A 21,892-nucleotide genomic window follows, 5' to 3' on the forward strand; every position below is an offset into this window, starting at 1 on the left:
CCGCTAATGTTTTCTCCACTTTCTGTGGCTAAAATAAATCAGGACAGCACATCCTAGCTAAAAAAATTATTGCGTTGAGTAGTGCATGCTTATTCATTACGTGCAATGCATGTCCCGGGTACAGTAAAAACAGCAGCAGATTTAATGTATGGAGAAAGGAAACTTCACCCGCAAGTGGTGAACCGGGCATGCGAGAGATACAGGCAAGCTGCCATATGTCTTTGCATCGCCCAAAAATGCTCAATTACTTTCATCTGCACCACTGTCAAAAGCAAATCTGCCTGAGAGACCCAGCGTGTGTGCGATACAGACTGAAGGACCTGGCAGTTAGTACATTTTTATTAGTTATGGGATTTTAAACTTTAACAATTAAACTTCGGCATTCAATATGATTTATATCTGTATGCATAGTACCTAATAATGCATTGGCAATGTACACAAGTTTTTCTTGCCAATAAAGTTTGATATGAATGGAATCTGCCCATTTTATCCCATTATGAAGACCCAGCTTTTAATTACAGCATGATTTAATGGCATGTACAGTGTACAGAACATGAAATTTTATCAAAGGTTAACACCTGTAAAAATGTGTCTAACTAACTATCCACAAAAAAAATTATAAATAAACATTAACAAATTTAACATTTTGTACATATTTAAATAATTAAAATAAATGATGACTAACCAATTCCTTGCAAGTTAAAGTATAAATCAAATATATTTATGATGATTTTTTAATGTTTGTTGTAATGTATCATGTAAAAATTGTATTTAATTTTAATAATTTAATCTCGATTAATACAGAAAACTGTGCGGTTAATTAATTCACAGCCCTACTCCATAATCATGTCAAAATATTTTATATATAAAATAGAATTTATTACAGTTTGGCCAAAAGCATCAGCTTTTCCAGACCACAAAATGTGTTGGCAAATACCCAAAAATAAGAAAACTGTTCATGTTCTAATGTTTTTCCCTCTTGGTCTGTAATTAGCTCGGTTTGGCAGCATTCCTTTGTAGCAGATGATTGGATGTGCTGTAGAAATACTGTATACAAGATATATCGGAGGTCTACAGACAATTCCTTGGACTTCATGGCTTGGTTTGTGCTCTGACATGCACTGTTAACTGTGGGACCTTATATAGACAGGTGTGTGCCTTTCCAAATCATGTCCAATCAACTGAATTTACCACAGGTGGACTCCAATCAAGTTGTAGAAACATCTCAAGGATGATTGGTGGAAACAGGATGCACCTGAGCTCAAATAATGGAAAATAAAGATTTTAATCCATTTTGGAATAAGGCTGTAACGTAACAAAATGTGGAAAAAGTGAAGCGCTGTGAATTCTTTCTGGATGCACTGTATAATTGTCAGATGGTCATACGGGGTTAAGATCTAAAGATATAAAAATACGCAAATCGAAATACTTAAAAAGTGAACTGATTACTGTACTGTAAATTATTAATAAGTCAATTAAATACTGTATATATTTTACATATAAAATATTTTTGATTCAAAGCAAAAAATATATATATACTTGAAAATCTGGGGGGAACAATTAGTGAATGAACTGCTTATCCCATAAAGCATTGCGAATGATACAACCAAATAAAAAGCATGATCAAATATAAATCTATTGACATTAAGACATTGATTTAATGTACAAAAAGACAATATTTTTTAAGATAATTGCAAAATATGAGTTGTTTAAGAGACTATTATGTCATTCACAAAGCTTTATTGGAGATTGTGGTTTTAGCAGAGTTCTCTGAATGGTGGATCTTTCATCAGGATTGTGGGTAGTGTAGTCCTTAACTAGAAATTTGCCAATTAAACTTTGTTATTGTTATGTTAAAAATATAAAGTTAAATTCATACTTACTTCTGGCTTCTACAGAAGCATATACTCTCACTTAACCTCGGAGCTCATGGTACAGTACATCTGTCTTGAAAGGTTTATACATTATCACTAAAATTGTATTTCTCTGTGGAGAAAATAAATGTTTTTTTTTTTACATTCAGAACCCTACTGTGGCTCTGTATTTGATAGTCATATCACTTATTAAGCATTTCAATTTACATATTTTTATATCTTTAGATCTTAACCCTCTATGACCATCTGGCAATTATGTATGAAGTCTGGATATCGTCAATCATTTACCCTTGCAGTTCTATTCAGTCAAAGGCAGTTAATGTATACACTGTATACAGTATTTCTACAGCACATCCAATCATCTACTACAAAAGAATGCTGCCAAACCGAGCTAATTACAGACCAAGAGGGAAAAACATTAGAACATGAACAGTTTTCTTATTTTTGGGTATTTGCCAACACATTTTGTGGTCTGGAAAAGCTGATGCTTTTGGCCAAACTGTTTGGTCCGTTTCCATTCAGATTTATTGATATTCTCAGTACAGGAGTTTTCATTTGTCAGAATGACTCTGTTTTCCTCAAGCTGAGAGAAGCACATAAAAGCACAATGAACTGATAGTTGTGAGCTGGCAGCGTTCAATCTATGTGAAAACATTTGGAAAGAGATCTGGCTCTTTCTTTGTTCTCTGTTTGAAGGTTATGCACCGATACTCTCACTTTCTCCCTCTCGTTTTCTCTAACAGTCATCTAGCTGTTTAAGATGATGCATATCAATGTTGATTGGAAACACAAAATGTACTAACTCTATTAGAGCACTTTCTCCATTCGCTCACTCATTAAGACCACTTCAAAATTAACCTGCAGACATTTTGTTTACAATTCTACTGTAATTTATTTATTCTTATGGAAATGAGAGCTAAAAAAAAAAGATACATTTAATGAAAAACAAAGATTTCTTGTTCATAAAATCGGAACAATAGCCTGACTTTTCTTTGGCTACAATCGGTCTGCACTTTCCGAAATGCAAAACATTGCCCCCAGTCGCCAAAGTGGTAACTGTTCTTTGGCGAGCATGTGTAAATCACTGTGAATCATCATTCCTTTTTAGATATTTATGGGCCTTGGTCATGGTTTCCTTTCATTGGAAGAGAACACCAAAGACTTTGAGCAATTCCTATAGGTCATATAGGTTTGGAATGACACAGAAGTGAGTAATGACAGAATTTTCATTGTTTTGGTGAACTATCTCTTTAATGTTTCAGATAACATTTAGCATCGGTTAGACAAGTTCTGTTCTTTGTTGTTGCAAACTGCATTATGTTGGGAAATGCTCTACACATGCACTAATGATGAGCTTTTACTCTAGAAACAGCTGTAATCTCCTGTAACTGTTGGCACAGAACGTATACTCCACATACATGAACATAGTGTACAGCGGCTCAGTGTGATAGGTGTGGTTCAGGGCTGTATAACACCCTTCTCTTTTTGTCCTTAAAAGGAACATATTCACCCAGCAGGCAGTTGCTGATAAGATACTGGCAGCCATTTTCAAAAGCCCCCTTTTGGTGCACAGTGCTGACATAAAAATGAAGGGGATGTGTGAGATAAACAGCAGCCAATAATTAGTACAAAAATAAATAAATAAAAGAGTAATTATTGCTTTAACTGTACTGACTTGGATGTTAAGATGCAGGTTTTTTTTATAGTATCATCCTTTTTATTTTTATTTCTTGTTCTTGTGATTAAAAGGTTGTCAACATTACTGTATTTTTCTTTTCTTTTTCTTTATCATTAATGCAAAGCACTTTGAATTACCTATAAAATTACCTATATTTTCTATAGAATGTACTATATAAATAACCTTGCCTTGCCTTTTGTGTGATCCACTTTATAATTCATTTAAAATCAGTTAAAAGATACAAAAGAATACAAAATACAAAAGAACGTTGTATAGGTTCTGTTACCCAATATATGTATTTTAATATAACACCATATTATATTATAACACCAAGGCGACTCAGTTTACTTCTGATTCATGCACTGAAGTGGATTCAACAACACCCTATAATAGAGGTTAAAGAATATAAAAAAAAATGTCAAAGCAGTCAATAGCCTATGCCAATAATGTTCTGCTTCTCTCTGTGATCATGATTGAATCCTAAGAACTTTAGTAAAGAGGCAAAATAGAATTCATTGTTATTCATGAGCCAGTGATCAATAATGAAGGGATGAGTTTAAATTATTTTCTGTGGCAAGTAAAAAAAATTATTTGCCACAAATGTTGTCCAAAGAGTTTAACTTGACTGAAACGGGGACATTCCTTTAAGTATATTACAAGCAGGCTTTAGTCTCATGTGTTCATTAAACATTTACATGTCCTATGAAGTAACAGGTTAAAAATACACATCGCAATGTACAACTCTCTCTTTCTAGTCTGTGATCATTGCAGAGGAAAATATCACTGCTGTATTTCAGCTAACATTTATTCTCTGTACTTCAGCACTGTGTTTTGACTAACACAAGATGCTTCATTGCATTACCCCGCAATGAATCCCCCGCCAGACCCAGACCCACAGCAAATACAGGATGTGAATGGATAAGGTCCAACCGCTTGGTCACTGTACATAAGATGGTTGACTGGGAATTTACAACAGTCCAGACAGGAGAAAGAGATGTGCAGCCACAAACTCCAGACTGTGAAATAGGGTAAATATTAGATCTGTCTCTCTGCTGTTTCTCAGAAATTAAATGTTTTATGACACAGCAGAAACAGACAAACAAAAAAGACCAAAGAAAAGCTATTTTGCAGTGCTCAACAATAAGGATTTTATCTGCTGGCCAAATCAGGCCAGCAGCATAGATTTTGACTAGCTCTGAAAACATTTTCACTGGCCCAACCACAGAAAATTATACTGTGGCAGGGCGGAGGGCGGGCCGGGTCATGATCATACACACCCGGTCCCGTATTAGGCTAATCAAGCCTCTGAGGTATAAAGGTCGACTTCAGAGGATCGTGCGGGAGAGAGAGATCGTTTACGGACATGTCCGTCATGTGTGTGTTTATGTTGTCTTTTAAGTTTTCTATTAAAATATGATTTACATCCTCAAGCCGGTTCTCGCCGCCTCCTTCCCATTGAATACCTTTACACTGGTACCGAAGCCCGGGAAAGGAGGAGGGATGCGCCGTAGTAGAGTTCTCGCCACTACCGTCCACCCCAATGGAGCAGCCACGGCCATCTGCCGAGGGACGAGGAGCCCAGCCACCTGAATGAAGACGATGGCCGGCGACCGCGAGGGGAGAAGGGGCTCCTAGCCGACCACCTGGAGCGGTCAGGGCCGCTGCCAGGGGCACAGGAGTCGCCTACCAGCCGATGAAAAGCAGCAAGGTTTAAGACCGCCGACCGCGAGTGGGGAGGGGCTCACTGGCGACCGCCTGGAGCTGGAGAACCGCTGCCAGGGGCGAGGGAGACCCCTTCTGTTCCCAGAGAACACGGCGGGGCGTTCCGTCCGCCAGGGGCTGGAGGACTGCCTCTGATCCGCCCGGAGAGGCGCGGCTGTTGTCCAATAGAGGGTGGAGGAGTGGCCGAGGAACAAGCTGCAGCGTATCGGAGAACTGGCGAGTAAGAGTTTTTTTTTTCATCTCTCTCTCCTCTCTCTCTCACTGTCGCTCTGCGTTGGCCTTTTCCCTCTTTTGAATTTTACAGTGTTTTGGGGGGTACTACACTGTTACAGGAAGTACCCCCCCATTTTAATTATTTCTGTTTCCCTCCCCTTGTCCCTCCCTCGTCCAGGTAGATGGAGGATGACCTGCCGGGAGACAGCGCAGAAAGTGCGCCCTCCCCCAGAGAAAGGGGGGGGGGTGTACGTCAGGCCGGTGGGCTCCCCAGCCTGAGAGAACGAGGGAGGAATGTGGCAGGGCGGAGGGCGGGCCGGGTCGTGATCATACACACCCGGTCCCGTATTAGGTTAATCAAGCCTCTGAGGTATAAAGATCGACTGCAGAGGATCGTGCGGGAGAGAGAGATTGTTTACGGACATGTCCGTCATGTGTGTGTTATGTTGTCTTTTAAGTTTTCTATTAAAATAGAAAATTAAAGCCGGTTCTCGCCTCCTCCTTCCCATTGAATACCTTTACAAATACATTTTTATTTTTAGCAATTTTAGGTTTCAGATCATTCAATTTGTGTAAATAATTACCAAAAAATAATAACTGCCCAACTAGACTTACCGCTTTGGCCACAGACGATTTGTGCTAAATCCTGCTGTTTCCGATATCACTGAGATCAGTCTCCAATGCCTTATTTTATTTTTACTCATGAGTATAAAATTAGTATACGGTTTAATATTGGCATTGCATATTTGAATAATTACAATTTAAGAATTAATCCAATACATACACTTTTTCTGGAAAATTATGGATTATAGTGCAAAAAAATTTTTATTTGTTTGAGGCTTCCATGACTAGTAATTCATGCAATTTTGACAAAACATATGTGGTGATGGGGGCGCGGCTGAGCGACGTCTGTGGAGAGCGAGGCAGAGATTCTGAGTGCAGTAAGGGTTGGCACCTGTGGGAAATCCCCTCTAACAGCAGTTTTGTGTTTGCAGTGAGAGAGGAGAGTGATTTAAAGGGTGATCCAAACCGCCGAAGGAGAGAGAGAGTTGCACGCAGCAGTGTGTTAATGTGTGTGGTAATTGTGTTGAAGCTGAAAAGCATTCTTTAAGTTTGTGTGAGAAATAAAAATGCACATTGGATTGTTTCACCTCTCACACTTCCTCCTTGAAAGAGTTAAAAGAACTTTGTCACAGCAGTGCTGAAAACTCTGGACCGAGAAAGGATACACTGCCATGACGTCCTCACTGCTGGAAGAAGCCTTCAAGTCCCTCGCCAGCATCCACCAAGCAAAACACCAGGCCCTCATGGAGCTGTGGAGGGAGCAGGAGAATCATTTAGAGATGCTCTTCCAGAAGCAGCAGGACCCCATGAGACAATTGGTAAGATGGCACCACACGACAGCTCGGAGGCCTTCCTGGAGCTGTTCGAGCACGTGGCCAGAGCCTTGAAGTTTCCCTGCTCGCAGTGGGCGGTCCATCTGCTCCCGCTGCTGTCTGGGGAAACACAAGTCGGGGCACAACAACTCCCGGTTGCCAACCTCCTGGAGTATTCAGAATTGAAGAAAGCCATCCTGCAATGGGTCGGCCGCAGCCCTGAACAGCATTGCCAGCATTTCCGCACACTGAAGCTGAGCAAGGTCGGCCACCAATTTGCCTTCGCACAACAGCTCCGTGACGCGTGCTGGCGGTGGTTGCTAGCTGAGGAGGAGGGCGACGACATCCAGGTGCTGGAGCAGTTCCTCTCCCGGCTGCCGAAGGGGATGTTGGAGTGGGTCCAGTGCCACCATCTGGCGTCGTTGAAGGAGGTGATCCAGTTGGCTGAGGACCATATAGCGGTGTATCCAGGGGACGGCGAGCCATTTTTTTTTTCTCTCTCTCTCTCTCTCTCTCTCTTCTCTCCCCCTTCACTTCCCTGTATCCTGCAGTTCCCCGGTTTTTGTCACCCTTCCTTTCGGTTTGTTCGGGACCCCGGCTATGTTTCAGCAGCTTACACCACTGCCTATCTGTATGACATAATGTTTTACATTAATGATTAGCAGCGGCACCTGCAGAATCTGAGGGCTGTCCTGAAGTCGTTGAGATGGGCGGGACTCACGGCAAACCCTTAGAAGTGTGCAATTAGACGGATGGAAGTACGGTATCTGGGATTCCACTTGGGTCATGGCCAGGTGCAGCCCCAAATTGATAAGACCGCAATGATTGCAGCCTGCCCGAGACCTACAACAAGGTGAGACCGTTCCTGGGGCTGGATGGCTATTATCGTAGGTTTGTGACAAATTATTCGACCATCACCAGCCCGCAGACTGATCTTACTAAAAAAGTAGGCACCAGATCCAGTCCAGTGGATGGAGCTGTGTGAGCAGGTGGTTATGCAAATGAAAGCTGTGCTTTGCGGCGGGCCATTATTGCATTCTCCTGACCTCTCTCCTTTTATCTTGCAGACGGACATATCGAAAAAGGGGGCTGGGAGCAGAACTGTCCCAGATGATGGAGGGAGGAAGTTCGAGGTGGTCCACAGGCCAAGGGCTGTTGCGGATTTCCACTCCAGAAATGGGGGGAGTAAGTGACAGGCCGGATGTGTCCCCGGCCTGAGTCGGGCGATGGGTGTATGTGGTGATGACTAGTAATTCATGCAATTTTGACAAAACATATGTGGTGATGGAGACGTGGCCGAGCAACGTCTGTGGAGAGCGAAGCCAAGAGAGTGAGTGCGGTAAGGTTTGGCACCTGTGGGAAATCACATTTAACAGCAGTTTTGTGTTTGCAGTGAGAGTGGAGAGTGATTTAAAGGGCGATCCAGATCACTGGAGGAGAGAGAAAGTTGCACGCAGCAGTGTGTTCGTGTGTGGTAATTGTGTTGAAGCTGTAAAGACAATGCAGCACTGTCTTGGGCTTTGATTTTTATAGTAAAATAAAAAAAATAAAAAAAACTGTTCTTTTCTTTGTCCTTCCTGTCTACAAACAATGTCTTGGCTTAGGCACTAATGATAATGCCATTATATTTATCATGTTCCCATTTACAACACTCAGCATTTAATGTTGTGACATGGATTGTTCTCTTTGCCATGTATTCCCATTATAGTGTGCCCTTTCTGGCAAAGCTCTGATAGGAATCAGGATTAGTTGCTTGGTAACTAATGTTTTCCTAAGTATTCAACACTGTCATCTTCCCACATGGACAGGCCTTTCAATCCACAGCCAATTTAAGACATGCAGTACATATCTTCTGTGTTTACATTGTGATCACTTGTATATATGAAGCTACATTCACTGGAACTGGTTTGGGTTCTGGTGAGAGTCCTGCTCAAATATTCGTAATCTGGCCATGAAGTTAATACTCACTCAAATCAATGCGAACTGACAACCCTGCTGAAAAGGCCAGCATTGCTGGTGACCAGCTTCCTTGGCCAACCAGCTTCATTACAAAAACTTGATTTTGATGGTGAACACAGTAAGTATGCTGGTCCACCAGACAGACTAGCACCAATCAAGCATAAACCTTCACAGAAATTAATGCTGGTGTAAGCTAGTCTTTACAGAATAAAAATCTAAATAAATTATTCCGCTGCATGCAATAAAAGCCATATGATCGTCTGTCTGCAGCATAAAAATGTTGAGAATTGATCTGGAAGGTCATCACAAAATATTTGACTGTGTGTATGTGTGCATAGATAAGCACAAGGCCAGATTAAAAAGGTTTGGACCAGCAGCTGCTGGTGTTCAGCTCAAGATCACGATGATGTCATTGTGACCAAGCAGAGGCGCCAGCACGAGTGGCGGCAGCAGCAGCCATTTGAAATCCAATCAGAGCTGATTAAGGCCTGTAGATGGACTCGAGCCATACCACACATACACAAGAATTTATTTAGCCCATAACCTGCATTAATAATTCTCAACAAGCAGCAGGAAAGAGCTGAATTCATGATTAAGTGATTGAAAAGAGAAATCTGCAATGCTGCAGCTGCTCACAAATAAATGGAAGAGCAATAACTAATGCCGACATTGCATTTGTGGTCCAAGCTCTTGCCTGAAGCATACTTTTATCACTACTTTAGTTCAAGTTGCTGTTCTGGCAATTAAGGAATGTGACCTTAAATTACTGTCAATCAGACCTTCAAGCATTGGGAGCACCTTGAGAGTTACTGAAAGCATGGCTCTGTTCCTAAACCTAGTGAGCTGCCTTGCTGCTACAGCCTGCATAGACAGCTACCTTCTAAGGCAGCATCCAAAATGAAATCTCACAAATGATGGATATGGTACGCTCTACACCAAACATGTTTTTGCATCTGCGTCTGCTCAAGATTTAAATATTTTGACTAGCACTGTCAATCGATTAAACTTTTTATCTAATTAATTACTGATTGAGATTAATGCATAAAATATTTCACTTATATTAATATTTACTAAGAAATAATTTTTTTATATAATAATTAAAATAATGAAACATTATACGCTATATAATAAATATAATAAAAAGTGCATCATCTGTGAAAGAGTTGTGCTGACTGCCCTCTACTGCCACAGATTTGCAAAAAGATCAATGTAGTACATCAAGATTGAATTGCAGCTATAGTAGAAAATTCCTTATATTACAGAATTTACATACGAGTACATACAGGATTAATTGCGTATTTTTTTACACATTATTTTTCGTTTAATAATTAGTTTTTTTACTAATAACTTAAGCATTCTCTCAAGGATGCATGTGATGCTGCCTTATAATTTGGTCAAAATTAGGCATGTTAGAAGGCAGCATAAATATGGATTTGGAACAGCATCAACAAATCCTACCATTTGGAACAGCATACACATTGGGAGCACACCTATGACACCTTAAAATTCAGCCTATGTAGGCTGCTCACTAGGTTTTGGAACAGAGCTCATGTATTTTGAATCACGCTACCTGCATCTGAGCATGACCTGATTTCATCCAGTCCTGCCTTGCTTTACACCAGTTCCGTCAATCTTAGGGCCAGGTTTAATAGAGTAATAATCCTCACATCACTTCCCCCTGAAAAAACGGCCATGATAGGACAACATGATGCTGGAAAGCAACAGTTGGAAAGAATTCAACACACGTGCATACTTAATCCATGTGTTTACACTTCTAAAAAACTTGTGTGAGATGGAGGTGAAAAGTTCCCAACTCAAGCTTGTTCTACTCTTATCTGGTCCCATCAAAACAAAACATGTTTTCCAAAAGCCATCATTATATAAAAATGGTTCAAATGGTTCAATTAAGTGGAACATTGATAACATCAAGTTCAGGTCAGTAAGGTTCATTAAAACATACCGAAATGCTACAATTCAACAACGATGTCTTTTGAAAAAGGTGTTTTAGTGAAAATTAATGGCATTTAATATGAGCTGAAAAAAACTGTAAACTGGCTCATTAGAAAAAAATTAATTCACACTTGATATGCGAGCCAGAGAAAAAGCCACATGATCACACAGAAAGTCGAAAAGTTTTTTCCAACAGTTCCTGTACCCAATTATTACATTATTATTGCGTACCCAATTATCACATTATGCTGACCCACCAACAAGCAACATCTCTAATCAGACATTTTGCATCTGCTCCAATGTGGCATGACTGGCAGCATGTTTCGTTAGCATCGTTTCAGAGACCCAGTTTCAGAATCTGATGCCGTGTTAAAAACAGGAAGTAATGTTACATTCGTATAATAAGTGCTATTCGAAGATTGCATTTTCCCCTCTTATATACAAATTTACTATACTGATGCTTAGGTTTAGGTTGGGGTGAAATATGCATGCCTATAAAAAAATATGCATTCCTTTTCACTGTAGTACAGCCTATACAGCTGAAAACAACACGCTTTTGGCGCCCCTCTGTGGTCATTACACCCAGAAAAGGGAGCCTGCACGTGCCTATACGCCCAATAACACTAACCAATTTGGCCACTGGAGGGCAGTGTTTCACATTTCGATAAGCACAGACCGATTTTAGCTAAAGAAAAGTCAACTTACTGTTTCTGATTTCACAATGAGATCAGTCTGGAAAAGGCCCCATTTATCTTATACCTCAATGGGATTTCAATAGGAGTTCAAACATTTCTCATTCAATTTTCAAAACCTAAATGAACTGAGCTAGGCTATCCATATTCATTGGATAGCTCTATACTTATGACTATGTCAACAACTGTCTGTTTCTCATTAGGAATTTTAATATAAACACCTGAAACAATGTTGATTTTTAATTAAAACAACTGAGAACTACCTCCTCCGAGCTACAAAAGAGCGACCTCTGAGCAATACATTTTAAATCTGGGGGACTGTGGGAGGAAGGTTGAAAGCTATAGTGCCTGTACGTGAGGTTGTGATCGAGGCTTTGGTCTACATCTCTCTTAATGAATGCAGAGACGTGTAGAAAGCATGTATTAACACAGCTAAGTGTGGAAAAGGTGGTGTGGAACAGTGGCCATCTGACTGTGACGTGCATAGCTGCTGCTGCGTCGACAGAGGGTCGCTTAAGAAAACAGAGAGATCAGGAGAGGACAGGCAAGCCTGGATACATGATTTCAAAGCTCAAATCTCCCTGTATCTCCATGTACACAGCACAAGGTTTTTCAGATTTCAAACCGTAGATACAGAACGAAGACTCGTTTGCACATAGATTACAGTGCTAGTGCTCTTGTTCAGTGGGACAGTTGTGGCACCTGGCATGACTGATTAAATTGTACATTAGAATATAGAGCCTGATTGGTCCTCAGCAGAAGTAAAAGTATTCGCACACTTAAGCCACACTTAATGTATGAATGTCATTGTATTACATAAAAAAATATCAAACAAAGTGGCATTCATTTTAAGGAATTATAGCAAAAACACAAACAAAAACATTAAAAAAAATCAAATTCTAAAACAATAGATATATTGTTTAAATATATCAAAAATATGTATTGTTAAAAATATTTGGTCACTTTCTAGTTGTCAAACTTTGTGCATGTCTACGTTATTGTGATGAGTAAATAACACAATATGATTTCTACATGTGTATTGGTCATTGCTCCAGGAAGGGTCACTTTTGATGAACTTTAAGTCACCGTGTGGCCATCTTTTGTTACTATGATGTTAAACGATGCATTTTAAAGTTTCAGAAGTTTTTGAACTGTAGATCCAAAAGGTTGGTATATATCCAAAAGTTAATATAATTTAATAACAATCTGGGGCTGTAGAATTAATAAAAAAACACAATTGAGATTAGAATTACAGCTGCAACAATTAACTAATTGTGACCAAGTGGTGGAGTAGTGGTCTAAGCACATGACTGGTAATCTAGTAATCAGAAGGATGCTGGTTCAAGCCCCACAGCCACCACCATTGTGTCCTTGAGCAAGGCACTTAACTCCAGATTGCTCCGGGGGGATTGTCCCTGTAATAAGTCCACTGTAAGTTGCTTTGGATAAAAGCGTCTGCCAAATGCATAAATGTAAATGTTTTTTTCAAATGCATAAATGTAAATGTAAAATTTTGTTTCAAATTTGTATTTTCATTTTTTTATTTAAAGTATGTTTTTGCAGAGGTTGGACATTTTAACCAATCATACTGTAAAATACTGGAAGCTGTGGTTGCCAGATATGTACCATAAAAAATACAGTGACCATGTTTCAGGATTTACGGTATGTCAATTTGATGCCTGTATATTTTACGTTTAAAATTATTAAATGATATAAACTTGGTATACTAACCTTCTGGAACTATACAAGTCTTCTTTTCACTTTAAAATGTATTTTAATCACTATATTAACTACAAAAACCCACATGATGACTCAAATGTACATAACTGAGATTAAAAATAAAAAGGTAAGTAATGAAATGTGATGGGTCAAGCAGAAATGCCCAATTATCGTTTTTTCCCCCCATAGTTTTACAAATAGTTTACTGTAAAACTACATGCATTCTCTGGTTAAACATAATAGGCATTTTTACCATTAATTATACTGTAAAATCATATAAATAAGGAAGTGTGGTGCAGAGTTCAAGAAGTCAAGTGCAAAAGACTTGCATGAAAGGATTGTACACCACACATCTGGAGTTACTCAATTTGCCTTAATTCTATCAAAATAATACAATTGCATCATTCGTAAGAAAATAAGTTTGAGCACAATAACCTTCAGCACCACCAATGTATGAATTCTAGCCTTTCCTAACTCTGAATGAACAAAACATTGGCTTATTGTTTAACTTTATGACCTTACCTGTAACTCGCACCATGCCACCTCCACTGTGGTCTCCGTGTCCAGACCCTTGTAGACCGTCTTGAATGACCCTCTCCCTATTTCAATGTTGAACTTGAGATATCTTCCGTCCGGCGAGGTGGCCACAGCTTTGGTCTCAATGTCCTCTTTCTCATCCAGTTCCAGTCTGCTTACAAACGGGCGGCGTGCAACCACCTGCTCGACTTTGGACACCTCATTGTCCGAATCTGAACTGGCATCCTGGGCATTGGGGTCAGGGACAGAGCTTCTCCAGTCCTCTGGTGGTGCTGAACTGGGGATTGGGTTTGAAGCCTCTGGGCTGCACACTGGAGATGGCGAACTGGGATCTGTTTTATCGTCCTCTGTCCTTCTCTCTGATAGTAATACGTTTTCAGCTGACCACGAAAGCGCCTTGGAGAGCGTCTCGTTGTATATTTGTGCGTCAATATCCACACTGAGTTTATGAAGCACGTATGAGTTGCGTCTCGCGCTCAGGGAGTGCGTCCGCAGCATTGGCACTCTGGAGAGACAGTCGTCCTCTAATTCAACAGGTAAACCTGGAAAACCACGTCCAGGAATTTCCACTTCGGCATGCGACATGATGAGGACTGTTCAAAGCATCACTAACCGTTTTCTATATAAAAATGTATGCTATCTATGAATAAACTCTACAAAGAAACGGACAAGTAACCTTTAAATCGATTTACCTTTAATTTATTCCACAATTTAAACAGCACATGACACGGGCTCCACACACACTCACACACTAGGTTGTTCTGCAGAGGCGCTCGTGCATTAACCCTCTTAAGTGCCCTGCGGGACAGCTGACTCCGCCCCTTTCACCTGAAGTCCCCCAGCATCATCAAGTGCTGCAGAGCGCAGCCTGGACGACGGGGCGGGGCGACACATGTAGTACCGCCCACATTCGATTTCATTGGTTTATAAAGCAGTGCTTATTGGTGTATGGTGTTGAGATGTTTGACACTTTAAACTAAGCACAGTTTTATGAGGATATACATAAATCATCATGTCTCTATATTACTGAATTATAATGAAGCTAAAAAGTAATCAGAAAAAACGCATTATTTCTCTTAATTATAAGCTATAAACTAAATGCATAATTTCTCTTAATTATAAGCTAACATGACATTCAGGGCAGAATTCTGTGTTATTTTAGTGCAGTATCTTTTGTGCACTATTTCTCACTATGGAATTTTGTCTAGAATAAAGATGGATAATTTTGATAGACTTGACTAGTCTGGATAATTTTTCAGTGTGCGTATGTAACCAGTCCTGAAGCCCCGCTCCAAGCGGGATTTAAACCGGGGTCTCCGTCATGGGAGGCAGGCGCACTATCAAGGAGGCTAAAGGCTACAGTCTCTTGCATCAGGCGATAGTGGACCTCTTAAGGCCAGGGGAGTGAGGTTTACACACTTAGAGCTACCTACCAGATGGCTACCGTTACACTCACCCCCCCAAACCTCACTCCCATTTGGGTCACGGCACCAATTTAACCAGTCCTGCCAACCCGCTCTGAGCGGGATTTGAACCGGGATCTTCGGCATGGGAGGCGGGCACACTAATAAGGAGGCTAAAGGTTACAGCCTCTAGCGTCAGTCGCTAGTGTGCCTCTTGAGGCTAGGAGAGTGAGGTTTATACACTGTCAGCACTACTTTACACTACTCTCAAATTTGGCCAAGATGCTCTGGCTCCGCGCACTTGCAGGAATTTTCAGTTTTTGTTAGTGCAACAACTCTCTAAAAAAAAAATCTGGCCCATACAGTACCGCCATTCACTACTTGCTTATATTAAGAAACTCCCCACCCCCGGTCAGATGATCACGTCACGCTTATATCAGGCAAACCACAGAGCTGAGTCGTGTCAGAGCTATTTGCTATTTAGGGGCAGGGTGACACAAATCCGCCCCAACGAGTCGCCCCACTCCATCGTCCAGACTGCAACCTGGGGCTGATCTATTTATATGTATTTTAATAACATAAAGCCTGAGATTATGAGATGATCTATGTTTTTCAGTCACTAAGAATAACTGGCTCTTGGATACAGGACAGAGTACATGAAATCAGGGGTGGACTCGGACTCAAAAGTGGCCCTGGACTTTACGGCCCAGGTTGGCCCACTAAGCCTGTCCCGTAACACACCACAACATAACACACTGGCTCATTAATTTCATATTCTGGCTCAGTTAAAAAAAATTGTGTTGAAAAAAAAAGAAATTTCTATTGAATGCTAGTCATGACAATGGGCCCAACCAGTGCAAAAATTGGCATCCGTTATAAACATATCAAACCACTGTAAATGTGATGAGTGAATTTTTCAGAGAAAGCAATAAAATAAGCACTTATAGCAAATAACATGTCCAAAACCTTTTTTTCCCAGCATACAGATGTTAAGTTAAAATGTACATGAATGTAGGTAAAATGTTTATATTAGGTGCAGTTACAAGTCAGCATTTCTTCAAAGTTTTTAAAGATCTTAATCACCTTTCAACAGCAAGTGCAAATAAACTGTTGTCTTACAGCTGCACTACTTAACTTTGTACTCTCTATGGACATCTGTGGTTGAAATTTAAAATTGCAAGCAGTTTGCAGAAGAACACATTATGTCAGTTTTGTTTCAGCACTACTCTTCTGGTGGATGAATCTCATGATTTGAAGTTACCAGGACATCGCCTGTGTGTGATCATGACCAGAAGATATTCAGAGCCAGAGTTATAACGTGCTATTTTCATGTTGCTATTATTATGTTATACATCTATGTCTTCCTTTGATGAAGATAACACTCTTATTTACATATTTTCAATGAATTAATTTTATACTATTCTGACACTACACTCAAAGCTCTTTTACATAGAGAACAGGTGACTCTCTTGAATCACCACCAGTTACAAGTATATGTAACTGTAACTATAACAAGTAACTTGTTCCCTTTTTCTCCCAATATACTCCCTTTATACCCAATGTGCTTTTAAGTCCTCGTGGTCGTGTAGTGATTCGCCTCAATTGGATGGCGGAGGATGAATCCCAGCTGCCTCCACATCTGAGACCGTCAATCCGGGCTTGTTGAGTGCGTTGCCACAGAGACATAGCACGTGTGGAGGTTACACCATCCACCGTGGCATCCATCGCGGCATCCATGCTCAACTAACCACGCGCCCCACCGAGAAGGAACCACATTCTAGTGACCACAAGGAGGTTACCCCATGTGACTCTGCCCTCCCTAGCAACAGGGCCAACAGTTGGTTAGGAGACCTGGCTGGAGTCACTCAGCAAACCCTGGGATTCGAACTAGCGAACTACAGGGGAGGTAGTCAGCATCTTTACCACTGAGCTACAAGTATATTTTAACATGATCATTCAAGTGTTTATTGACACATCAATTTAAGAGGTGAAACTCGTGATACTGCTGATTCGAGTTCAATGTAAGAGCATATTGTTGACAAAAATATGACAATAAACATTATACTGTAAGATATTAACAGTGCAAGATGTAAACAGTAAAGAAACATCTTGATAATCTGTAAATAGAAGATATTAGATATGGATTAATTTAATCCATTAATCCAGTGTGTTGGGCATTTCTGCGCTTGAACGCGCTAATACCGGCAAAATGAACTGCTTAAAAACGGGTAAATACCTCATTAAACCCATTCTATTTATACTTGATAAATACGCACTAATCAGAATGTGTAATTTGCGTTGTGTGACTTTTGTTGTGAATACACTGTTTCCATAAGAAACACGCTACATGCAATGTAATATCCTTTCATGGAAAATGAATACAGCTCAGAAGAATGAAGAATTCAGAATATAAATATTTGATGAAAATTTGGTCTGTTACAGTTTGACACTTTTTTGTCCATTTTGCACATCATCATCATCACCATCATAATGTAAAAGATATTCGTTGACTAACATTTTGTAATATTTGTCAGAGTAAAACTGACTACAACTGACCAACAACTTTGCCAAACCGATAACAGATAAACATCCGTTCTGAACTCTGAGTTTGACTGAACTGAACCGTGTCCTCATCTGGAACATGTGCCAGCCGGTACTTCTTTCCTGTGTTTATGGACATGACGGTATGACGCAAAGAGTAACAACATAAGCCAGCGATTTCATGCCAAATATGACTCAACACCTCAAAATATTAATTATTTTAAAAGGCTCACCGAAATGAATCAGTGTAAGTTAAGTACATTGTTTAAACACTGATTGTTTATGTACTTAATCAGTAATGGCAATTTGTTCATTTGTTCAATAAAAGCCATCATATTGACTTTCTCTTGCAGCATTTATTAATTATATTGCCCAGTAATGAGATCCGTGAGGCCAAACTGGAGCCCAGGGAAGGCCGCCTGTCCAGTAGGTCAGGACGTACTTGCACAGTAGCAGATTGGCTCAAATTATTCCGTGGCCCACCAGGAAAACGCCCCATGCCACTTATGGCCAGACCGCCCCTGCATGAAATCAAGGCACTCACACCAGTGCTTTTGTAGAGTTAATAGTTGAGGCAGCAGTGTAGAAAATGTGTTTGAATAACTGTAATAATCACTTCTCAGACAAAAATATTTTTGGTTGATTAGTGATCAGTTCAGAGTTCTGAACACTCGCTGGCAGTAAGATTTTAGAGACTCAAATCAAATTTCACTTTGGTGGTGGATGGATTGTTGCCTGGTGAAACATTCTGGTTGACTGACAGGCCATCTTTATATATATATATATATATACATATATATATATATATATATATATATATATATATATATAGTATCAATTGGAATATACTGTAGTCGTATGAAATTTAATGAATATTTACACAATATGTTCTCGAAATACAATAAAAGAAACTCAAAACAGAAATTGTGCATTAGCAGAGACAATTTAGCTTTGACAGACCACTTAAATTAAAAACTAATTGAACTAATCCAAAAATTGGAATGCCCAATATATCAGGTGCAGGACCAGCCTGAAATATAAACTCCATTGGTTAAATAAATGTCTTCTAAAGCGATACAATCGCAAGTGAATTGTGCCCAGAACTTTGAAGCTCACAAAAGCACATAAAGGAAACAAAAGTTATCAATAGTCCAGTGGCTAAATCCATGTCTTCAGAAGTGATATGATAGGTGAGGGTGAGAAACAGATCAATATTTAAGTCATTTTTTTCATATAAATCTCCACTTTCACTTTCTTCTTTTGTTATTGCATATTTTGGATTCTTTTGCCACCTACTGGGCAGGGAGGATAATTTATAGTAAAAAAAGGACTTAAATATTGACCTGTTTCTTACCCACATTCAAAGATCTGATCACAATTCACATGCATTGTATGGACCTACAGAGCTGAGATATTCTGCTTAAAATCTCCATTTGTGTTCAGCAGAATAAATAAAGTCACACACATCTGGGATGGCATGAGGGAAAGTAAATTATAAAATTATTTTCATTTTTGGGTGAACAGTCCCTTTAACCAACTGTTTTGGAAATTTCAGTCTTTCCCCATTCAGGAGTTGTCCTTGTATGCCGCTTGTATCCATAGAAAATAGCTGCCTGGGTGCATTCCCAAAAGGGCTGCAGAGTGACTTGACTTGTAGGGACAAATCTAGGATGATGTATTGCCTGGCCGATATATTGGTCTTGCAATAATTAAAAAAAAAAACATCAAATCAGCAGACACACATGCTGGATATAGCTGCATGCACATTTTGTCAAAGATGCAAACAGACCATTATTTTATAACCATTGTCCAGTATAGCATCTTTTCCACCATTGGGCCGAATGGCACTGTTACGGCTTCTTTTTCCACTGTGGATATGCAAAATCAGGATTAGAATGGACTAAGTGTGTGCAATGTCAGTACAGGTATTCCACCACAATGGTTCTCTGTCCTGAGTGTGGGTAACTAACTGAGAAATCCAGACCAGGAACAGTTTTTGTATTCGTACGGTACTGAACCATACTGGAATCGTTACTCACAGTGTTTAAACCGTTCATCCTGATGGTGGAAAAGCACTATTTGAGTCCTAATTGGTGTTCTAAGAAAAATTCCTAACAGTTTTCTTTCCCATATGCACTGTGGAGAAGTGTTATTCAGGTTACAATAATTAAAGTTTCTCATGAGAACTCATCAAATTGCCTTGGGTTTTATAGCCATTCATACACAAACACCAATACACAGGAAATCTAATTAACATGCACAAACAAAAATCTAGCTGCATGCCAGGACTGGAGCCCCACTGAGTCTGGGTAGACTAATTTATCCTTTTCGCATGTTGGTTTCAGGACACAGTTATGAAAGAATTTGTTTTTGTCTATAGGAGGAGGTGGAGGTTGTGGACCAAACAAGTATTTACATCCTATATTCAACAACACTTTGAAGTTTGAGCAAAATGTAAAATGTATAATGAAAACGACAATACATCCTGAAGAAACTGAACTCATTCGGTGTCCAAAGCATCCTATTTCCTTGCTACAGCTCTTATATTGAGAGTATTCTGTGTTTCTCCATTGTCAGCCTTTTCACATATCTCACAACCAAGAACAGAAACCACCTGCAGACCACTCTAAACGTGCTTTGAAATCATTGGAATGCCTAAGTATAGTCTCGTTGAATGAACAGCAGTCCAAGAGAAAGGCCAGGACATTATGAGGGACAGCTCACATGTTCTCCACCACCAGTTTCAGCTGCTTTCCCGCATGTGCCGTCTATGTGTTCCATAACGATCTACCAACTGGTACAAAGCACCATTCATACAATCAAAGAAGATACCTCTGTGCTTGGCATATAACACCTGCTTTGAGCAATTCCCCCCTGGACTACTTCTTAATTGCTTACCATGATTACAGATAATATTTATTTAGCTATATTTACTGTAATTGTTGTACAGTAAATTTGTATTTTTTTCAGCTTACACTTTTGTATATACTACATTGTATAGCACATTCCATTATATTTCATTGGCCATAACCCTATTGCTTTTGTAGCTTTTCTTATTATTATTCCATCACCATGGGTGTCTACTGTATGCCAGCCTGATGAACCGTACATAGGAAAATGCTGAAATTTGGCACAGTGAGTGGGAATGAACAGCCCCAAAGCAAATTTGGGACCACTAGGTCAAACTCTATATCGCCAACACGTTCAAAAACGCACTCTTTTGAACCATTTGGCCAAGAAACAAAATTATTTTTGCATCTGATTAATCTCCTCCTGATGATTTCAATGGATGATTTCCCTTACATTCAAACTGCGTGCATTACAGTGGTCGCCATCTTGGCGTTTGTGGTTTTTCTGCTTCTATTCCTTGAAATTTCATACAGTGGCTCAAAATATTGTCCAGACCGAGCCACGTTGATTCAACACATTTGATTTTTGCAAGTCTAAATTAACTTGGTTATTATTGGTTAATGTGCTGGACTATAGTACAGAGGGTTGTGAGTTTAAGCACCATGTGGACAAGTGCCTCTGTTGAACTGGATTGTTCATAGTGTATGTATCAAGTCATATCAAGGATCCCCAGGAGGGTGCTAGGAGGTGTGTGGAAAAATATATTTTTTTAAGTTTTAAATTTAACAAACTTAATTATTTAATTAAATTGACAGTCATAGTTTCTCCTCTCCCATCTAGCTTGTTCACTGGGGGTTGTAAGACAACATTCTCTGATAAGCTGCTTTGGGGGGAAATATTTTGTAAAAAGTGCAAAAGAATAAATTTGTATTAAATACATCTAACATTGATAATGTGTAGGAAAAAATACAGTCAACTTACAAAGAAAATATATAATATAATAATAAATCAATAAAAATGATACTATATCAATCCAAAAGAGATCAATTGTTTAAAAACTCTCCAAAACATGTATATAAAAACACAATTTTTCAGTTTTTTTAGATATAGTACAATTATAATATAAACAATTTAGCAAACAACATTTTATCTCACACTGTATCAGTGGGTTTTGTACATGAGCATGTATTGCTGACTTATATTGCGAGGTGTCCTTGCAAGGGATTGTCATATTTAGATGTATAATCTAAATTCCCTGGTCAGTGTTCCCTGTTTTGTCGTTAAAGATTAAACCTAGGTGGAACAGGCTTCGACATCAACCTAAGGGGAAACATCGGGGAACAGACTTCGACACTCAACCTAAGGGGAAACATCGGGG

General features: G+C 39.6%; 1 protein-coding gene across 4 annotated transcripts in view; it reads right to left on the reverse strand.

Annotated features, from left to right (window-relative positions):
• The window catches only part of LOC127633373 (serine/threonine-protein kinase WNK4-like), an 82,539-nt gene extending 68,077 nt beyond the window's left edge, over nt 1-14,462 (reverse strand). For all 4 annotated transcript variants that reach the window (XR_007969200.1, XM_052112411.1, XM_052112410.1 and 1 more), the window contains exon 1: nt 13,706-14,462. Coding sequence is in view for 3 of the 4 variants with exons in the window: in XM_052112411.1 (XP_051968371.1) it covers nt 13,706-14,305 (600 nt within the window). In the remaining variant the exon portion in view is untranslated. The remainder of the gene's footprint in view (nt 1-13,705) is intronic.
• Between the last annotated feature and the right edge of the window lie 7,430 nt (nt 14,463-21,892).

This window comes from Xyrauchen texanus, chromosome 40 (assembly GCF_025860055.1).
Source record: "Xyrauchen texanus isolate HMW12.3.18 chromosome 40, RBS_HiC_50CHRs, whole genome shotgun sequence".
In the NCBI taxonomy this organism is placed as follows: domain Eukaryota; kingdom Metazoa; phylum Chordata; class Actinopteri; order Cypriniformes; family Catostomidae; genus Xyrauchen; species Xyrauchen texanus.